Source organism: Babylonia areolata, chromosome 28, assembly GCF_041734735.1.
Source record: "Babylonia areolata isolate BAREFJ2019XMU chromosome 28, ASM4173473v1, whole genome shotgun sequence".
Taxonomy (NCBI): domain Eukaryota; kingdom Metazoa; phylum Mollusca; class Gastropoda; order Neogastropoda; family Buccinidae; genus Babylonia; species Babylonia areolata.
Window position 1 is genome coordinate 3509373 of NC_134903.1, and position 18854 is coordinate 3528226.

Here is an 18854-nt window from a genome sequence, read left to right on the forward strand (position 1 = left end):
AGCTCTGTCTTATCTCAGTGAGGTCACAGCCCTTCACTGACATCCTGGCCTGTAAGCTCTGTCCTATCTTAGTGTGGTGACAGCCCTTCACTGTCATCTTGACCTGTAAGCTCTGTCTCATCTTAATGACTTGACAGTCATTCACTGGCATCCTGACCTGTAAGCTCTGTCTTATCTCAGTAAGGTGACAGCCCCTCACTGACACCCTGACCTCCAAGCTCTGTCTTATCTTAGTGAGGTGACATCCCTTCACTTACAACCTGACATATAAGCTCTGTCTTATCTTAGTGTGGTGACAGCCCTTCACTGACATCTTGACCTGTAAGCTCTGTCTCATCTTAGTGACTTGACAGTCCTTCACTGACATCTTGACCTGTAAGCTCTGTCTTATCTCAGTAAGGTGACAGCCCTTCACTGACATCCTGACCTGTAAGCTTTGTCTTATCTCAGTGAGGTGACAGCCCTTCACTGACATCCTGGCCTGTAAGCTCTGTCTTCTCTCAGTATGGTACATGATAGCCCTTCACTGACATCCTGACCTGTAAGTTCTGTCTTATCTCAGTGAGGTGACAGTCCTTCACGGACATCCTGACCGCTAAATTCTGTCTTGTCACAGTGAGGTGACAGCTTTCACGGAAAAGCACATCTGTCAGCAGCAGTCAAGTTCTATCATCGCATTCCAAAAGCAATGCTAGACCACAGCACATTTGACTGGCATCTCAATAGGATATCAAACTTTGATCACAGTGAGAAGGATTGTTTTGGATAAACTCGCTCAATTTTTTTCCCCTCCAAGACTGGACGTACGTAGCATTGTGAAAAACTCCTGCATTATTCAGCGGAAGCTGTACAATGTCAAGGCCATATCATCCGTAACTTCAGCAGATGTGAGCGCCAAAAATCAATCCCTGGTGCCGTTAAAATGAAGAGTTACATGGACTGCAGACGGCATTTGCGTTTTCACTTCAGTGTACTCCCGTACTTTTTTTTCTCATCTGGCGCGAGTTGTCATTCCTGATTGCGACTGTGTTTTGCGCTCTAATGTGTTCGTGGTATTTAAATAGCAAATAATGCGGAGAAATGTATACATGACTGATTAAGAGAAAAACTGATTACAAATTTTGTCTTTCCGTTTAACTCCACCCTCACTGCTCCCCCAACACACAACACCATTACTCCGATCTCTCCACTCATTGTCACACTCGCACACACATACATGCACGCACGCACATATGCGCACGAGCACGCCACACGCAGGCTACACGTGTAGGATCAAATGCAACTAACTCCTTAAACACCATCTACTCCCCACTCTCCCCTCTCTCACAACTGACCTGTTGACGAAGACACAAACGTGAAGCTGAAATCATCCGGCCTTTTCTGTCCATCGTGCAGATCTTCCACCGATGGCGCACTGTTTTTGGACGAAGCCAAGCGTCTAGCTTCTGACGTCTTTCTCGCTGCTCCAGATCTATTGACGTCTGACAACCTGACGTCATGATCGTTACTGTCTGCTCTCTCGTTCTCGTTTTGAATGGAAGCATTCTTTTGTGAATTAAATGTTTCCGAAACCTTCTTTGTCTTTGCGTTTTCGATGGCGCCTTCGGACTGCAAGGTATCCGAAATCCTAGATGGCTTGTTTGCAAATTTTGTTTCTGTTCCAGTTCCAAGATGCTGTGAATTGGTGCCACCTGTTGGTATGAGATTAGCAGGATTTGGAAAAGAGTTCGTGGCTTCGGTTGCATGCGGTGAGAAGGGAGACAAGTATAGATGGGAGAGGAGATAACCCACGAAAACTGCAGTGCACCTTTCTCCTTGCAGAGACATGATGAAATGTGACGAACTGCCTGCAGAAGAAAAATGATAAGTTGTATTGCACAATTATAGATGACATAATTTTATTTTTAGAGTTTCAGTTTCAGTAGCTCAAGGAGGCGTCACTGCGTTCGGACAAATCCATATACGCTACACCACATCTGCCGAGCAGATGCCTGACCAGCAGCGTAACCCAACGCGCTTAGTCAGGCCTTGAGAAAAAAAAGGTGAATAAATAAAAGATAAGCTTACATAAAATAAATAAATAAATAAATAATAATTATGATATAAAAAAAGGTAGTAGTAATGATAATAATAATAAAATAATAATAATAAATAAATAAATAAGACAACAATGATGATAAATAAGCAAATAAATGTAAAACATGAAGACACACATTCACACATACACCCACACATGCATAACAGATATGCACCAAACATGCAGTTTCACAGATATGAAAGCACAGTCAAATACATATGAACGTACATGAGCTCCAACACACACACACACACACACACACACAAATTATTTTTAGAATATTCATCAAAGTGACCTCCCCTGTCGTGTGCCTGTCAATTGGCTGGCAAAGTCAAAGTGCATGTGAAAAGTACGCACTCACGCACGTACACGCCATTGCTTGCACGCACGCCAGCACGCGCACGTACTTTCCCCATAACTTTACTACAAAACTCAACAGCAAGACCACCACAGAGCAAACGCACTGATCCCTGTCTAATCCTCAAGGAAAGAAAACAACAATGAAATAACTATGATACTGATACTAACAACCATACACCATCACAAAACTAGCAGCTACAACCACCATGATGACAGTGTTGGCAATGATAATGATAATTATTATTACTGTTATCATTATTATGATTATGATAATGATAAAGTAACAATAAACAGCGATAAAGCAAAACAAGCATCAGTATCAATAAGTAATCAGCAACCCCCCCTGCCCCCCCCCCCCCCCAAAAAAAAAATGCAACACAAGTATCAGAATTAAAAACAAATGGGATAAGAGGGAAGACGGGTGCTCTTATTTTGCTGATTTCATCAATCCATCTGGAAGACTGACTTATTTGTATTTCATTTTATCACAACAGCTTTCTCTGTGTGAAATGCAGGCTGCTCTCCCCAGGGGGAGCGCGTCGCTATACTACAGCGCCACCCATTCTTTTGTATTTTTTCCTGCGTGCAGTTTTATTTGTTTTTCCTATCGCAGTGGATTTTCCTACAGAATTTTGACAGGAACAACCCTTTTGTTGCCGTGGGTTCTTTTACGTGCGCTAAGTGCATGCTGCACACGGGACCTCGGTTTATCGTCTCACCCGAATGACTAGCGTCCAGACCACCACTCCAGGTCTAGTGGAGGGGGAGAAAATATCGGCGGCTGAGCCGTGATTCGAACCAGCGCGCTCAGATTCTCTCGCTTTCTAGGCGGACGCGTTACCTCTAGGCCATCACTCCACTTACTGTTTGTATAACTGAGATCTATACTTATATATATATATATATATATTATTTATTTATTTAATGGAATAAATACATAATTAATAGGTACAAAGATAGACAAATAAATCATAGACAGATAGACAGATAGATGTATCATGTCTTTCCTTTTTAATTCAGATTAGTTTAACGTCTTTTCACTGTAAGTGATATCAGACCAGGGCAGGGGAAAAAACGAGGTAGGGAAAAAAAATTACCGTACACGCATGCGAGTATGCAAGTGTGTGTGTGTGTGTGTGTGTGTGTGTGTGTGTGTGTGTGTGTGTGTGTGTGTGTGTGTTAGATAATGAAAATGATGTTAAAAAATAACAATATAGCATCTTTTTAACTGTAGAAAAACAAACAAACAACAACAACAACAAAATCAGCTAACAACTATAACAGTGAACCAACTGGACTATTATATAAGGAACTGAAAAAAAAGTCGTACATTTAGCAATGGACTGCTGAAAATTGTCAACAGTGAAGATGATTTCAAATCAGGGATGTGAGACTTAACACGTGGCAAGTTAGCATATGATCGGCTGTTATGTAAGAACCACACTTACACGAAATATTGTCAATATACTTGGTCTTAAAACAACTAATCTTCCATCTGCAGGTCAAAAAAAAAAAAAAAAAAAAAAATTCCGTTTATGGAAATCATTTTTGCAATATTTTCCAACGAAACCATACATTTTCTTTATATCTTTACATAACTACGAGTTGTTTTGTTTTGTTTTTTTTGTTTGTTGCTGTTGTTGTTGTTTGTTGTTTTTTTGTTTGTTTGTTTGTTTGTTTCTTTATTTCTTTGGTGGTTTGTTGTTTTTTCTTCAAGCTGAAATTTTGACCATTGAACTTTTCTACCATGGTGTAACAGTCGTGTTGTGAAAGCATGATATCTTCGAGGAATTTTTAGCTCCTTTTTTCGCCAGAATATCATTTTCATTTTAAGTGATACAAAGGCGGTGAAAGGGTGAAGGAGAAGGGTGTGGTTGGGGGAAGGGTGGTTAAGGAATAGATCCAAGGAAAATATTTCAGTGAGAAATAGAGTGACAGAGAGAGAGAGAGAGATCGATAGAATGAGAGAGGAGGAGGGAGAGAGAGGGCGCGCGCGCGCATTAAAAATGGAAACAAAGGAAGAAATGTATGGAACGTGAGCAAAATGATAAAAGGAAAAAAAAATGGCATCAAACGTCGATGACAAAATTAATGTCCTACTAGGTCTGTGAAGTGAACCTTCTGCAGTGTCACTTTACGTCAAATGAATTCTGCGTGGATCTGTTTGTGCCTGTAATAACTTGTCTTTTTATTGTTTATTTTTTACGGTTGAGGGGGTGGGGGTGGGATGGGGGGGAGACAACAACGGTCAAGGGTTATTCTGCCGGTGAACCCACATCGCAATGTCAAATATGACAAAAGAAAACAAGTCCAACTTACACCCACTCTCTCTGTTCTTATAATTATCCCGTTGTTTGGTATGTTGACTGTGGCTTGGAAATAACTGAGAGGGAGAGAGACAGACAGGCTCTAGTGCAGGCAGACAGACAGAGAGAAAGAGGGAGAGAGAGGGTGGGGTCCCATTCGATTAAACTAACAATCAAAACATGTATTGCTTCACTTCCTAACGTACATCAGGTCAAACTTTTACTCATACGTCTATATATTCGCATTTTCTTTCATGCTTCATTTTCTTTCTTTTTAGTTTTTTTTTTTCTTTGTTGTTGTTGGGTTGGGTTTTTTTCGTTGTTTGGAGTGTTTTTTGTGTTTTTTTGTTATCTGCTTCTCTTAGAATTTTGTGTTCAATTTCACCACAGTATTTAGAACACGTGAGTACAAGGTGTAAACACCAGTTTCGACATACTTTGTTGACTGATGACGATGCATCATTGTAAACATCTACACTGCTGCTGCATAAGCGCTGAAATACATAAATGCGTGTATGATACTCAGTCGTGTCCGACGATGACCACCAGAACAGCAGAGGCATCTGCTGTCCGGACTATCAGTTGGGGAAGTATATAAATAACTAGCTTACAAACACACGTTTTAACTTGGCCTGTTTTATACTGTATTCATATATAATGACGTTTTTAATTATCAATCTGTCGACACTTACCTCAAAACACTATTCCTTGAACTGCGCAAGCGAAAACTTCGTCTACTTTGCTTGATATGTCACACTTTCGTTTTTTTTGTGCCCGGTAAAATGATTTCCCATCTTTTTTTTCCTGCAAATTATTACGACGTGAATCCCTTCTCGGTTGAATGTGTGCCTCACCCGTTTTCAGGAGAGAAGTAAGCAATTTGTATACGTGCCGTTTAGATAACGGTTCATTGATTTTTCCATCCGATGTCGTCTGCCACAGTGTCAGATTCGCTCAAGAGTTGTGCTACTTGACAATAGGCGCCTGCGATCAATCTTTTCTCTCTGCCTCTGTCTTATTGTCTGCCTCTGTGTGTGTGTGTGTGTGCGTGTTGTAGTGTATGTGTGTGTGTGTCCGTGTATGTTTGCTTGTTTTTAGAGATAATCCGTGTGTGTGTGTGTGTGTGTGTCAGTGTGTGTGTGTGTATGTGTGTTGTAGTGTGTGTGTGTGTGTGTGTCTGCCAGTGAAGTGTTTGTATTGTGTGTTTGTGCCCTTGTGCTGGAGGTTTCATGCTCTTTTTTTTCTCTTTTTTCCCCCCTTTTCCTTTCTCTCATTTTGCTTCGGATGGAATGGCTGTGAACGGTAGAATAATGGGAAAATACTGTGTATTTTGATTTTTTTTTTCTCTTCCTTTGACTCGTTTTCGCTTCTTTGGCATTATTCCCTCTTTAGGGCGAGGGGTGAATGTAAAAAACCTTGTTACTTGCTTATCTGTTACTCTCGATAATAATTATACAGATTTTGTCTTGCTTGTCTGGTTTTTTCTCGTCTTGTCTTGTCTCTCTCTGCTGCCTGTACAAACGAGTAAACACGGGAGTTGCAGCCCATGTATGCAGAAGAAGATGGCTGACGTCTGTCCACCACAATGAAACACAACACACACCAATATATAATTATTATCATGTATTCTGTTTATTAGTTGATATTTGGCTTCCAACATAATCAGCTAAAAAAAATTATTAAAAAAAAATCATGCATGCACGTGCCAGGATGAATGCGACAATGAAATGAAGGTCATACAAAAGGTAGTCATATTCAAAACAAAGGAACAAAAAATGATAGGCCTGTAGTAATGGCGTTAAAAGAAATAATCATGTTAAAATCAATGCAAATAAAATCCGATACAGAAAAAAAAAAGAAAAAAAAAAGCATAAAAAAAGGAAGCTTTACAAACTGAGTGGTAAATAAAAGAAAAAGAAAAAAACGATGACCTTGAACTGTTCAGTAAGGACAAACATAATACATCAGCTGTAAGATGTCTAACAAAGGCAATGATCCAAACGAATCATTATCGTTATGAAACTGAGAAAAACTCTGACGATGATCGGACAGTGACATACAATCTCAGCATCTCTGTTTAATCATCTTCCCACCAACTTCGACACGTAGACTAGGCATTTCAAAACAAACAGGTCATCAAAATAAAATGAAATACGTGAAATGACTGGTAAATTGAAACTGGGGATAAGATGCTTTCAATAAGAAATGTAGAATCTCTTTTGATTAAAAATGAAATGTGTCCTTTGATTAAGTAACGAAAAAAGTCGCTGTTTGGTTATAAATTTCATATGTCCTTTGATTAAGAAACGAAAAAAGTAGCTGTTTGGTTATAAATTTCATATGTCCTTTGATTAAGAAACGAAAAAAGTAGCTGTCTGGTTATAAATTTCATATGTTCTTTGATTAAAAAATGAAACTTCTTTGATTAAAAAAAAAGGTATCTTTTATTTCAAATTAATGTAACGCGTTCTTTAGTTACGAATGTACCGTTTCATTTGATTAGAAATGTAACATGTCCTCTTATCAAAACTGTAACATATCCTTCAATTAAAATGTAACACGTCCTTTGATTACATATGTAACATGTGGACGGGACCCCTCAAGTGAATGCCTTTCGTGTGTGTGTGTGTGTGTGTGTGTGTGTGTGTGTGCGCGCGCGCGCGCGCGCGCGTGTGTGTGGGCGCGCGTGCGTCTATGTGTCTGTGTGTGTTTGCTTGTTGTTTTTAGAGATAATCCATTAGCCTTCTAATAGCCTTTTTTTTTAATGAGCAGAAGTGGTAGAAGTACTGACATTTCGGCAGTACACTTCATATTTCAACTGTATGATTGTTGTGATTGTTTCTGAACGAATGAATATCTGTCTGTCTGTCTGTCTGTCTAATGATGGCTTCTAGCCTCTTTTCCCTCCTTTTATTCAGTTGTACAGAATCATTCCCTGAACAAAATCAGGTTGTGCTACGGGGAAAAGCTGTTTGGCAGAAACATGAACACACACGCATAATTATACAACATAATCATACCAGCAAAGTATACACATCGTCCCTGGGAACCCACATAATTGATTATGGCACACATAACAATGTTCACATCGGAAGACGTGGACGACCAATTTAGAATCGGGCCCGTGGACGATGAATACATATCAGTCAACAATATATCACTGTTAATTTGGTCGAATACTGCAACGTAAACAGCCTAAATCACTAATCTTAAGACCTCATGGGCGATGATTTCATATCAGTCAACAGTACACCGCTGCTAAATTGGTCGAATACTGCAACATAAACAGCCTAAATCACTAATCTTAAGATATCGATGATTTCATATCAGTCAACAATACACCAGTGTTAAACCATAGTAAACAGACTAAATTACTAATCTGAGTGATGGAAAAGTAAGTGGATGCGAGATGCTGATTGTCAAGGAATCTTATAAAAAAGTATTTAAAAAAAACAAACAAAAATGACGTGTAGTGGTGGCCAAGTGGCCGAGGAAACGAGAGGATCTGAGCACATGGGATCGAACCCCACACTCGCTGCTATATCCTCCCCTTTCACAAGACCTTCAACAGTGATCTGTACGCTATAGTCAGATGACAAACCGTGGCCCCCTATGTTGCATGTACTTAGCGCTCGTAAAACAACCCATGGCAACAAAAGAGGTTGTCTCTGGCCAAAAATCCGTAGTAAAAAAGAAAGAAAAATCCATTTTGATAGCGAAACACATATACTTGCAGACAGAAAAAAAGAAAAAAAAAGAAGAAAAAAAAGGTGGCGCTGCACTGTGCATGTGGCGACTCGCTGTCCCCGGGAAAGAGCATTCTGAATTGATTTCACATAGACCCCCCGAAAACGAAGTATGGCTGCCTACATGGCGGGGTAAAAACAGTCATACACGTAAAAGCCCACTCATGTACATATGAGTGAACGAAGAAGATTTCACATAGATAAATCTATAAATACTGACCCAATACATGCAGCGTGAACTAATGACTATAACCTGAATAATGGAAAAGTAACTGGGTGATTGTTTTTGGTTTTTTCTTCTCACTCCAAGGAGTGGGTGTGGTCTGTATTGCAGAGCAACTCTTTGCGTGGTCGAGTTGGACAAGAATTTGTTACGATTTGATCAAAATGACATAGTTCGCTCCATGATATAAATTATACACAAACAATATAATTAATAGATTGTGGGGTGTTGTCGTTGAGTAGTGGGGAATGTTTGTTGATTTTTCTCAAGTCTCCAACAAAACAAAAAAACACCTTAATTACTTAGTGTTTGATTTTTTTTTTTTAAACTGTCAAGATCATGACTAAAGTTACAATGTGTGTATCACAGTGTTTGGCGTATCTTCCCATGGACTTATAAATAGATTTCATTATTATTATTATTAACAATGGGATCCTATTAATCTATTTATAAGTCCGTGGTATCTTCCCAATGTGACCCTGCTTGCCGGATCAGCCAGAGTTGTCTGCCGTCGTTTCCTTGCCCACTCTCTTCTCGTCCAGTCTCGCGGGAATGAAGGCGAAGGGAAGCAACTCATCCACTGTCATGGCCTTGAAAGTGCCGTCTGGTTTGGTCAGGTAGACCGTCATGTCAAGGCTGAACTGAAAAGAAAAAAAACAAAAAAAAAAAACCCCCCCCCCCAAAAAAAAACAAAACAAAAAAAAAACACCAGGTCGGTTCCGATTAATTGATTAACAACCAGTCAACAATTAAGATGAATATCATACTTTTGTGTCAATGTGTAGTTTTCAGTTTCTTTTTCTTTTTTCTTTTTTTAATTGTTTTTGCTGTTGTTGTTTGTTTGTTTGTTTTGTTTTGTTTTGTTTTTGTGTTGCGTCTGGGTTTTTTCTTTATCTTTTTTTCTTCTTCTTTCTTTCCTACGTACGTATTCATGCAAATTAACTTTGTTAATATGTAATGTCAAAACCAGAAAATATGAAAAATGAAAGAATCAAGCAGAATTTACTTTAAACACACACCCCCCCCCCCCAACCCCTCCCCAGCCCCCCACTGTCCCCCTCCCACCTCCCCCACAATGGATACAAGAAAAAAACAACTTTGACATGAAAACTGACACATACAAAAACTATCAAACAGCGAGAAAAGTGGCTAAAACACAAATCACACAATCATGACAAGAAGCAAAAACGTATATAATTCCATTGCAAATAGAAAATAAACACTGCAGTAGCAGTAGCAGTAACAGTATAAGTAGTAGTAGTAGTAGTAGTAGTAGCAAAAACGTATATAATTCCATTGCAAATAGAAAATAAAAACCGCAGTAGTAATAGCAGTAACAGTATAAGTAGTAGTAGTAGTAGTAGTAGTAGTAGCAGCAGCAAAAACGTATATAATTCCATTGCAGATAGAAAATAAACACTGCAGTAGTAGTAGCAGTAGCAGTATAAGTAGTAGTAGTAGCAGTAGCAAAAACGTATATAATTCCATTGCAAATAGAAAATAAACACTGCAGTAGCAGTAGCAGTATAAGTAGTAGTAGTAGTAGTAGTAGTAGCAGTAGCAAAAACGTATATAATTCCATTGCAAATAGAAAATAAACACTGCAGTAGCAGTATAAGTAGTAGTAGTAGTAGAAGCAAAAACGTATATAATTCCATTGCAGATAGAAAATAAACACTGCAGTTGTAATAGCAGTAACAGTATAAGTAGTAGTACTAGTAGTAGTAGTAGTAGTAGTAGTAGTAGTAGTAGTAGTAGTAGCAAAAACGTATATAATTCCATTGCAAATAGAAAATAAACACTGCAGTAGCAGTAGCAGTATAAGTAGTAGTAGTAGTAGTAGTAGCAAAAACGTATATAATTCCATTGCAAATAGAAAATAAACACTGCAGTAGTAGTATCAGTAGCAGTATAAGTAGTAGTAGCAGTATAAGTAGTAGTAGTTGTTAGTAAGTGAGAAGTAAGTGGACTCTAAAACAATACGAATTGAACAGAATGTTGACGGGAGCTACTAGTAGCCAAGTGGTTAAAGCACTGAACTTTCAATCTGAGGGTCCCGGGTTCCAATCTCAGTAACGGCGCCTGGTGGGTGAAAGGTGGAGATTTTTTTCCGATCTCCCAGGTCTACATATGTGCAGACCTGCTTAGTGCCTGAACCCCCTTCGTATGTACACGCAAGCAGAAGATCAAGTACGCACGTTAACGATCCTGTAATTCATGTCAGCGTTCGGTGGGTTATGGAAAGAAGAATATACCCTGCGTGTACATCCCCGAAAACGGACTATGGCTGCCTACATGGCGGGGTAAAGTGCTGAACTCACCTCTGCCATCATCTGCCGGCATGGGCCGCACGGAGAGATGAAAGACTCTTCCAGGTCACTGTGAAATGATAATAATGATATTATATATATATTAATAATATTAAACGATAATAATGATGACGATGATGATGATAATGACTACAGTGATAATAATGATGATGACGATGATGATAATGACTACAGTGATAATAATGATAATGATTATGATGACGACGATGATGATTATGGCTATAATGATAGTAATGATGACGACGACGATGATTATGGCTATAATGATAATGATGACAACGATGATGATTATGGCTATTATGACAATAATGATGACGACGATGATGATTATGGCTATAATGATATTAATGATGATGATGATAATGACTATAATGATAATAATGACGACAACGATGATGATTATGGCTATAATGATAATAATGATGATGATGATGATGATTATGGCTATTATGATAATAATGATGATTATTATTATGGCTATTACGATAATAATGATAACAACGATGATGATTATGGCTATAATAATGATAATGATGATGATGATAATGACTATAATGATGATGATGACGATGATGATAATAATGACTACAAAATGATAATAATGATGACGACGATGATGATTATGGCTATAATAATGATAATGATGACGATAATGATAATAATAACGAAACTAATGATAACGATGATGATTATAACTATTCTAATAATAATAATGATGATAATAATGATACGAAGAAGAAGATATAATGACAATGATGATAATGATGATGATAATGATGATAAGAAGAAGAATGACGACCACAACAACAATAATAATGATATCATCATCACAATCACCATCATAATAATTATTAATTTCTTTTAAAACCATATCAAAAATACATTAACGATAATAACAGTAAATTGAAATGCCTGGAGCACTTTCAGACATCACAAAGCGCTCTACAATAATACGCCACCCCCACACACACACACACACACACACACAAACACATGTACGAACGCACAAATGCACGCATACACACACAAACACACACACACACGCGCGCGCGCACACACACACACGCACGGACACCGCACACACACGCACGTTTAAATATGCACGTACGCACGCGCACACACTCTCGCCCTCAAGCACACAGAAACACGCTTACACACACGTTCGCCCGTACGCACGCGCGCGCGCGAGCACATTCACAAACAAACGCATAGAGGAAATATATATTGATCCATAGAGTTTTGCAATGGAATGCCTTAATTATGAAAAAAAAAAGTTGATAAATTTAACCATTAGACATGCAGGTGCGAGCGGGTGATGGGGAGTGAGTGTTTGCCTGCCTACAGAAATACACAGACAAACAAGAATTCAACTGTAAAGACAGGGTCATCGCTCGCTTGGAACGTAAAGATAGAGTCATTGCTCGCTTCGGACGTAAAGATAGAGTCATCGCTCGCTTTGGACGTAAAGATAGAGTCATCGCTCGCTTCGGACGTAAAGACAGCGTCATTGCTCGCTTCGGACATAAAGACAGAGTCATTGCTCGCTTCGGACGTAAAGACAGAGTCATTGCTCGCTTCGGACGTAAAGACAGGGTCATCGATCGCTTCGGACGTAAAGACAAGAGTCATCGCTCGCTTCGGACGTAAAGACAGAGTCATTGCTCGCTTCGGACGTGAAGACAGAGTCATTGCTCGCTTCGGACGTAAAGACAGGGTCATCGCTCGCTTCGGACGTAAAGACAGGGTCATTGCTCGCTTCGGACGTGAAGACAGGGTCATTGCTCGCTTCGGACGTGAAGACAGGGTCATTGCTCGCTTCGGACGTAAAGACAGGGTCATCGCTCGCTTCGGACGTAAAGACAGAGTCATTGCTCGCTTCGGACGTGAAGACAGGGTCATTGCTCGCTTCGGACATAAAGACAGGGTCATCGCTCGCTTCGGAAGTAAAGACAGAGTCTTTGCTCGCTTCGGACGCAATAAAAGTCAGTGACAGAGCGACACTGGTATTTCGAGAAGTTTAAAAAAAAAAAAAAAAAAAAAAAAAAAAAAAAAGTAAACACTAATCTTGAATGCTCTGCAATGCAGTCTAGTTTTCGTTTTATCTTTCTTTATTCTTCGTTGGTGTCGGTTTTTTTTGGGGGGCGGGGGCAAGGGGTGGGGGGTGGGGGGGAGTTGTCATCTCTATTTTTTAACTTTGCACAGACTAGGTCGGAGGGCGATGACCTTTCTGACTTCCTTATCTGCTCCAATTCTCAGTCTGTGGCTCTTTGTTTGTTTGTTCGACAGTCTCCCCCACCCCCCACATCCCCCTTTCTCTCTCGAAGCCTGGGTATGTAAAAAAAAAAAAAAAAAAAAAAAAAAAAAAAATATATATATATATATATATATATATATATATATATATAAAGGGGTGGAGGGGTGGGGTGGGGGTGGGGGTGGAGGAAAACAACAACAACACTTTCTTAATTGTTCCCCTCGTTTATTAGGAATTTGTCCTCTGTTGTCTTGTCTGTCTGTCTTTTTTTCTCAAGGCATGACTAAGCGCGTTGGGTTATGCTGCTGGTCAGGCATCTGCTTGGCAGATGTGGTGTAGCGTATATGGATTTGTCCGAACACAGTGACGCCTCCTTGGGCTACTAAAACTGAAACTTGTCTGTCTGTCTCTCCCTCCAACCCAACCCCCCCACCCCGCCTCACTCTCTGCTCCTCTCTCCCTTTGTCTGTCTCTCTACCCCCTCTCCTCCTCCTCCGCCCCCTCTCCCCCGCCTCTCTCTCTCTCTCTGTTGGTCTCTTCCTCTACCCCCCTCCCCCCACCTCCCATCTCTCTCCCTCTGTCTCTACCTCCCCCTCTCTCTCCCACCCCCGCCTCTCTCTCTCTCTCTCTACTCCCCCCTCTGTCTGTCTCTACCTCCTCCCCCCCTCTCTCCCACCCCCGCCCCTCTCTCTCTCGCTCTCTCTATTGGTCTCTCCCTCTACCCCCCTGCCCCCACCTCCCATCCTCTCTCTCTACTCCCATCTCTCTCCCTCTGTCTGTACCTCCCCCCCTCTCTCCCACCCCCGCCCCTCTCTCTCTCTCTCTCTCTCTACTCCCCCCTCTGTCTGTCTCTACCTCCCCCCCTCTCTCCCACCCCGCCTCTCTCTCTCTCTCTCTTTACTCCCCCCTCTGTCTGTCTCTACCTCCCCCCCTCTCTCCCACCCCGCCTCTCTCTCTCTCTCTCTTTACTCCCCCCTCTGTCTGTCTCTACCTCCCCCCCTCTCTCCCACCCCCGCCTCTCTCTCTCTCTCTCTACTCCCCCCTCTGTCTCTACCTCCCCCTCTCTCCCACCCCCGCCTCTCTCTCTCTCTCTCTACTCCCCCCTCTGTCTGTCTCTACCTCCTCCCCCCTCTCTCCCACCCCCGCCTCTCTCTCTCTCTCTCTCTCTCTACTCCCCCCTCTGTCTGTCTCTACCTCCCCCCCTCTCTCCCACCCCCGCCTCTCTCTCTCTCTCTCTCTCTACTCCCCCCTCTGTCTGTCTCTACCTCCTCCCCCCTCTCTCCCACCCCCGCCCCTCTCTCTCTCTCTACTCCCCCCTCTGTCTGTCTCTCCCACCCCCGCCCCTCTCTCTCTCTCTCTCTCTCTCCTCCCCCCTCTGTCTGTCTCTACCTCCTCCCCCCCTCTCTCCCACCCCCGCCCCCCTCTCTCTCTCTCTCTCTACTCCCCCCTCTGTCTGTCTCTCCCACCCCCCGCCCCCCCTCTCTCTCTCTCTCTACTCCCCCCTCTGTCTGTCTCTACCTCCTCCCCCCCCCTCTCTCCCACCCCCGCCCCTCTCTCTCTCTCTCTACTCCCCCCTCTGTCTGTCTCTCCCACCTCCGCCCCTCTCTCTCTCTCTCTACTCCCCCCCTCTGTCTGTCTCTCCCACCCCGCCCCTCTCTCTCTCTCTCTACTCCCCCTCTGTCTGTCTCTACCTCCTCCCCCCCTCTCTCCCACCCCCGCCTCTCTCTCTCTCTCTCTCTACTCCCCCCTCTGTCTGTCTCTACCTCCTCCCCCCCTCTCCCACCCCCGCCCCTCTCTCTCTCTCTCTCTCTACTCCCCCCTCTGTCTGTCTCTACCTCCTCCCCCCCTCTCTCCCACCCCCACCCCTCTCTCTCTCTCTCTACTCCCCCCTCTGTCTCTACCTCCCCCCCCCTCTCTCCCACCCCCGCCCCTCTCTCTCTCTCTCTATTGGTCTCTCCCTCTACCCCTCCCCCCTCCCCCCATCCTCTCTCTACTCCCCTCTTTCTCTCTCTCTCTGTCTCTACCCCCACCCCCCTCTGTCCCACCCCCCCCTCGCTCTCTCTCTCTCTTATTGATTTTGTCCACATGTGCTTATCTTGCATGTCATGTCAATACAGCCGCCAGGTTTTCTTTGTTTGGCCTCGTTTCATTCCTGGCCCATGGTGGTACGATTGGGAGAACTGGGTGTCACAGAAAACACCAAAAAACGTGGCCTCGGTGTGGAGGGAGTGGGCAGCTTTTAAAGCTGTTTGTGTTGTATATGATAATCATGCTTGTGTTGTATATGATAATCATGCTTGTGTTGTATATGATAATCATGATCGTGTTGTATATGATAATCATGATCGTGTTGGATATGATAATCAGGATTGTGTTGTATATGATAATCATGATCGTGTTGTATATGATAATCATGATCGTGTTGTATATGATAACCATGATCGTGTTGTATATGATAATCATGATCGTGTTGGATATGATAATCATGACTGTGTTGTATATGATAATCATGATCGTGATGTATATGATAATCATGACTGTGTTGTATATGATAATCAGGATTGTGTTGTATACGATAATCATGATCGTGTTGTATATGATAATCAGGATTGTGTTGTATATGATAATCATGATCGTGTTGTATATGATAATCAGGATTGTGTTGTATATGATAATCATGATCGTGTTGGAAATGATAATCAGGATTGTGTTGTATATGATAATCATGATCGTGTTGTATATGATAATCATGATCGTGATGTATATGATAATCATGACTGTGTTGTATATGATAATCATGATCGTGATGTATATGATAATCAGGATTGTGTTGTGTATGATAATCATGACTGTGTTGTATATGATAATCATGACTGAGTTGTATATGATAATCATGCTTGCTGCGCTTATTGTGTTTTATGTTGGTTGTTCTTGTAGCTACTTAGCTAGCTAATTAGCTAGTTAGTTTTCCATCAATTTACTTATTATGTACTTGTTAGTGTTGTTAATGTTGTTGTTGCTGCTGTGGTTGTACTTGTATTCGTTGTTGTTTGTTTGTTTGTTGTTCTTGCATTTGTGGTGTATGTGGGTAGTTAAGGTGACATTTCCAACTGCTGTCATTAACCCCTAACCGTAAATGTGGGGTCATATGTGAATTATTAAAAAAAAATATATAAATCCGAATCTGTCAACAACAACAACAAAATCGTGTTTGCACATCAAACTGAATAAATAAATAAATAATGAAAAAAAAAGTGTTGACCTTGAGATAGCGATGGCCTTGAACTCCCTGTGACCCTCTGACACGGCCTTGGTAATGGCCGTCCGCTCCGCGCACGTGCATAACGGATAGGCAGCGTTCTCCACGTTACAACCTGTGTAACAATGATGATCCTAATCCTAATGGCGACAACAACATAACAACAATCATCATGATGGTGATATACTTCTCTCTCTCTCTCTCTCTCTCTCTCTGTGTGTGTTACCTCCCAGAGAAATCTTGCTATGTACACTTATTACGCTTTAAAATTTAGAGACGAATTTACACAATGAATGAATTAGTATAACTACAAACATGAGTACGAACATGCTATGTATTTTTCATCCAGTTATCGGTTACTCACGTACAGTACACCTTTTTTTTCTTTCTTTTTTTTTTTTTTTTTTTTTGGTATGTGTGTGTGTGTGTGTGTGTGTGTGTGTGAAGAGCGACTGAATTGCCCCGTTGTATCCCCCACCCCTTTGTGTATGGGCCGGTGGCCTTCACAATTAAACCTGTGTCAGTCTCTCTCTCTCTCTCTCTCTCTCTCGTACAGTATTGTGCTAATAACAGACTGTATACCAATATTTCTGTGTGACGGTATAATCATGTTGTTTCATACCCCTTTATTTCGGGGCCTTGGCCAAAAATGAATAAACCATTCATTCATTCTCTCTCGTCCAAGTGGATTTGTTTCTCTATCAGACTGGGATTTTCTTCAGAATGTGGCCAGGGACAACCCTTTACGCTGACTCATATGCAAGACAGGCAGCGTGGCAGAGTCTGTAAGGCCTTGGACTTGTGGTCCAGTGTTCACCAGTGATCAGGGTTCGAGGCCCCGTTTCGGCATGGTGCTGTGTCCTATGGGAAAGGCACTTTACTCCCATTTTCCTCACTCCACCCAGGCATGAAGATCAAATATGCACGTTAAAGATCCTGTAATCCATGTCAGCGTTCGGTGGGTTATGGAAACAAGGACATACCCAGCATGCACACCCCTGAAAACCTAGTGTGGCTGCCTTCATGGCAATACATGAACAAAGCGGTCATGCACGTAACATGTTACATGTCTCTCTGAGTGCGTATGTGTGCGTGCCTGAAATGACACAGGAAACGAATGATGAGCGCCCAAAGGCCGCCGTCAGTCGGCTCTGCCCAGGTAGGCAGCCTGTTGTGCAAATGGCCCCGAGTTTGTAAAGCGCTTATAGCTTGGTCTCTGACCGAGGATTGGCGCTATATAAGTATCCATATCATTCATACCTGACTCATGACGAGGACAGTTAAAACGGCGGGAGGTAAGGGGTGGACTGGACAAAGCGCGTTGGGTTACGCTGCTGGTCAGGCATCTGCTTGGCAGATGTGGTGTAGCGTATATGGATTTGTCCGAACGCAGTGACGCCTCCTTGAGCTACTGAAACTGAAACTGAAACTGGGCCCCGCCTTCCTACACAGCCGGGCCTTGGTCACTGGAGGACATCAGGGAGGGTGTGCACACCCATATTCGTCAGACTTTCGTCGGGACTCCCTGGTTATTTTTTTTAGCGAGCACCGCGTGCGCATGCGCGTCTCCATTTTCTCCCCGCCCCCCCCCCCCCCCCCCCCTTCTTTTTTTTCTTCTGTTTTTCAAGTCACCGAAAGGCTGAAATTTCGTCGTGGAAATCGCTGTTTTGACGAAAGGATTTTGCACATTTTCTGTGACTATTTTTGCAAGTTTATATGGTATATTGAGTTTTGATAATCAAACCTATTATTAGTTTTAGTCTTCTGTGTCTAAGCGTGTTTCTCGTCATATATCTGCCATTACGTAACTGGTCCATTTATAAACTCTACCGAAAAGTTGTCCGAACAAAAGCAGTGCACACCCAGAGAAGCCAGTTACAGTGGTGGGCTGTGCATGACGTCAAATAACCTACTTCTCATGCTGCGAGCGACGAAAAGTCCACCACGAAAGCAGACTGCAGCCCCTCCTGTAATGATGCTCTGCCTCAGGGCCGTAAAAATACGATGTGACCTTTAACTCTCTCCATACGAACGGCGAAAGAGACGACGTTAACAGCGGTTTCACGCCAATTACCATCATCAAAATATTGGAAGCGGAAGGCTCTTATACTGAAGAGGTGAATGTTGATAAAGAATACCACAATTCTGACGACGGAAGCTAAAGGTTGGGTCATTCAGACACCCACTGGACATCCGAGGGCCGTACTGAGTTAGTTAATCTGTAATCTCTCTGTTTCTCCCTTTCTTCTCCCCCTCGCTCCCTCTCCCTTCACCATCATTAATTTTTTTTTTTTTTAAT

At 42.0% G+C, this 18854-nt stretch overlaps 1 protein-coding gene across 1 annotated transcript in view; it reads right to left on the reverse strand.

Moving 5' to 3' along the window:
• Positions 1 to 6430: 6430 nt before the first annotated feature.
• The window catches only part of LOC143301927 (cytidine deaminase-like), a 27354-nt gene continuing 14930 nt past the window's right edge, over positions 6431 to 18854 (reverse strand). Inside the window, exons 3-5 of the mRNA XM_076616376.1 lie at positions 16559 to 16670; positions 11034 to 11091; positions 6431 to 9353 (exon numbers count right to left, since the gene is read on the reverse strand). Of these exons, the coding sequence (XP_076472491.1) occupies positions 9204 to 9353; positions 11034 to 11091; positions 16559 to 16670 (320 nt within the window). The 3' untranslated portion in view covers positions 6431 to 9203. The remainder of the gene's footprint in view (positions 9354 to 11033; positions 11092 to 16558; positions 16671 to 18854) is intronic.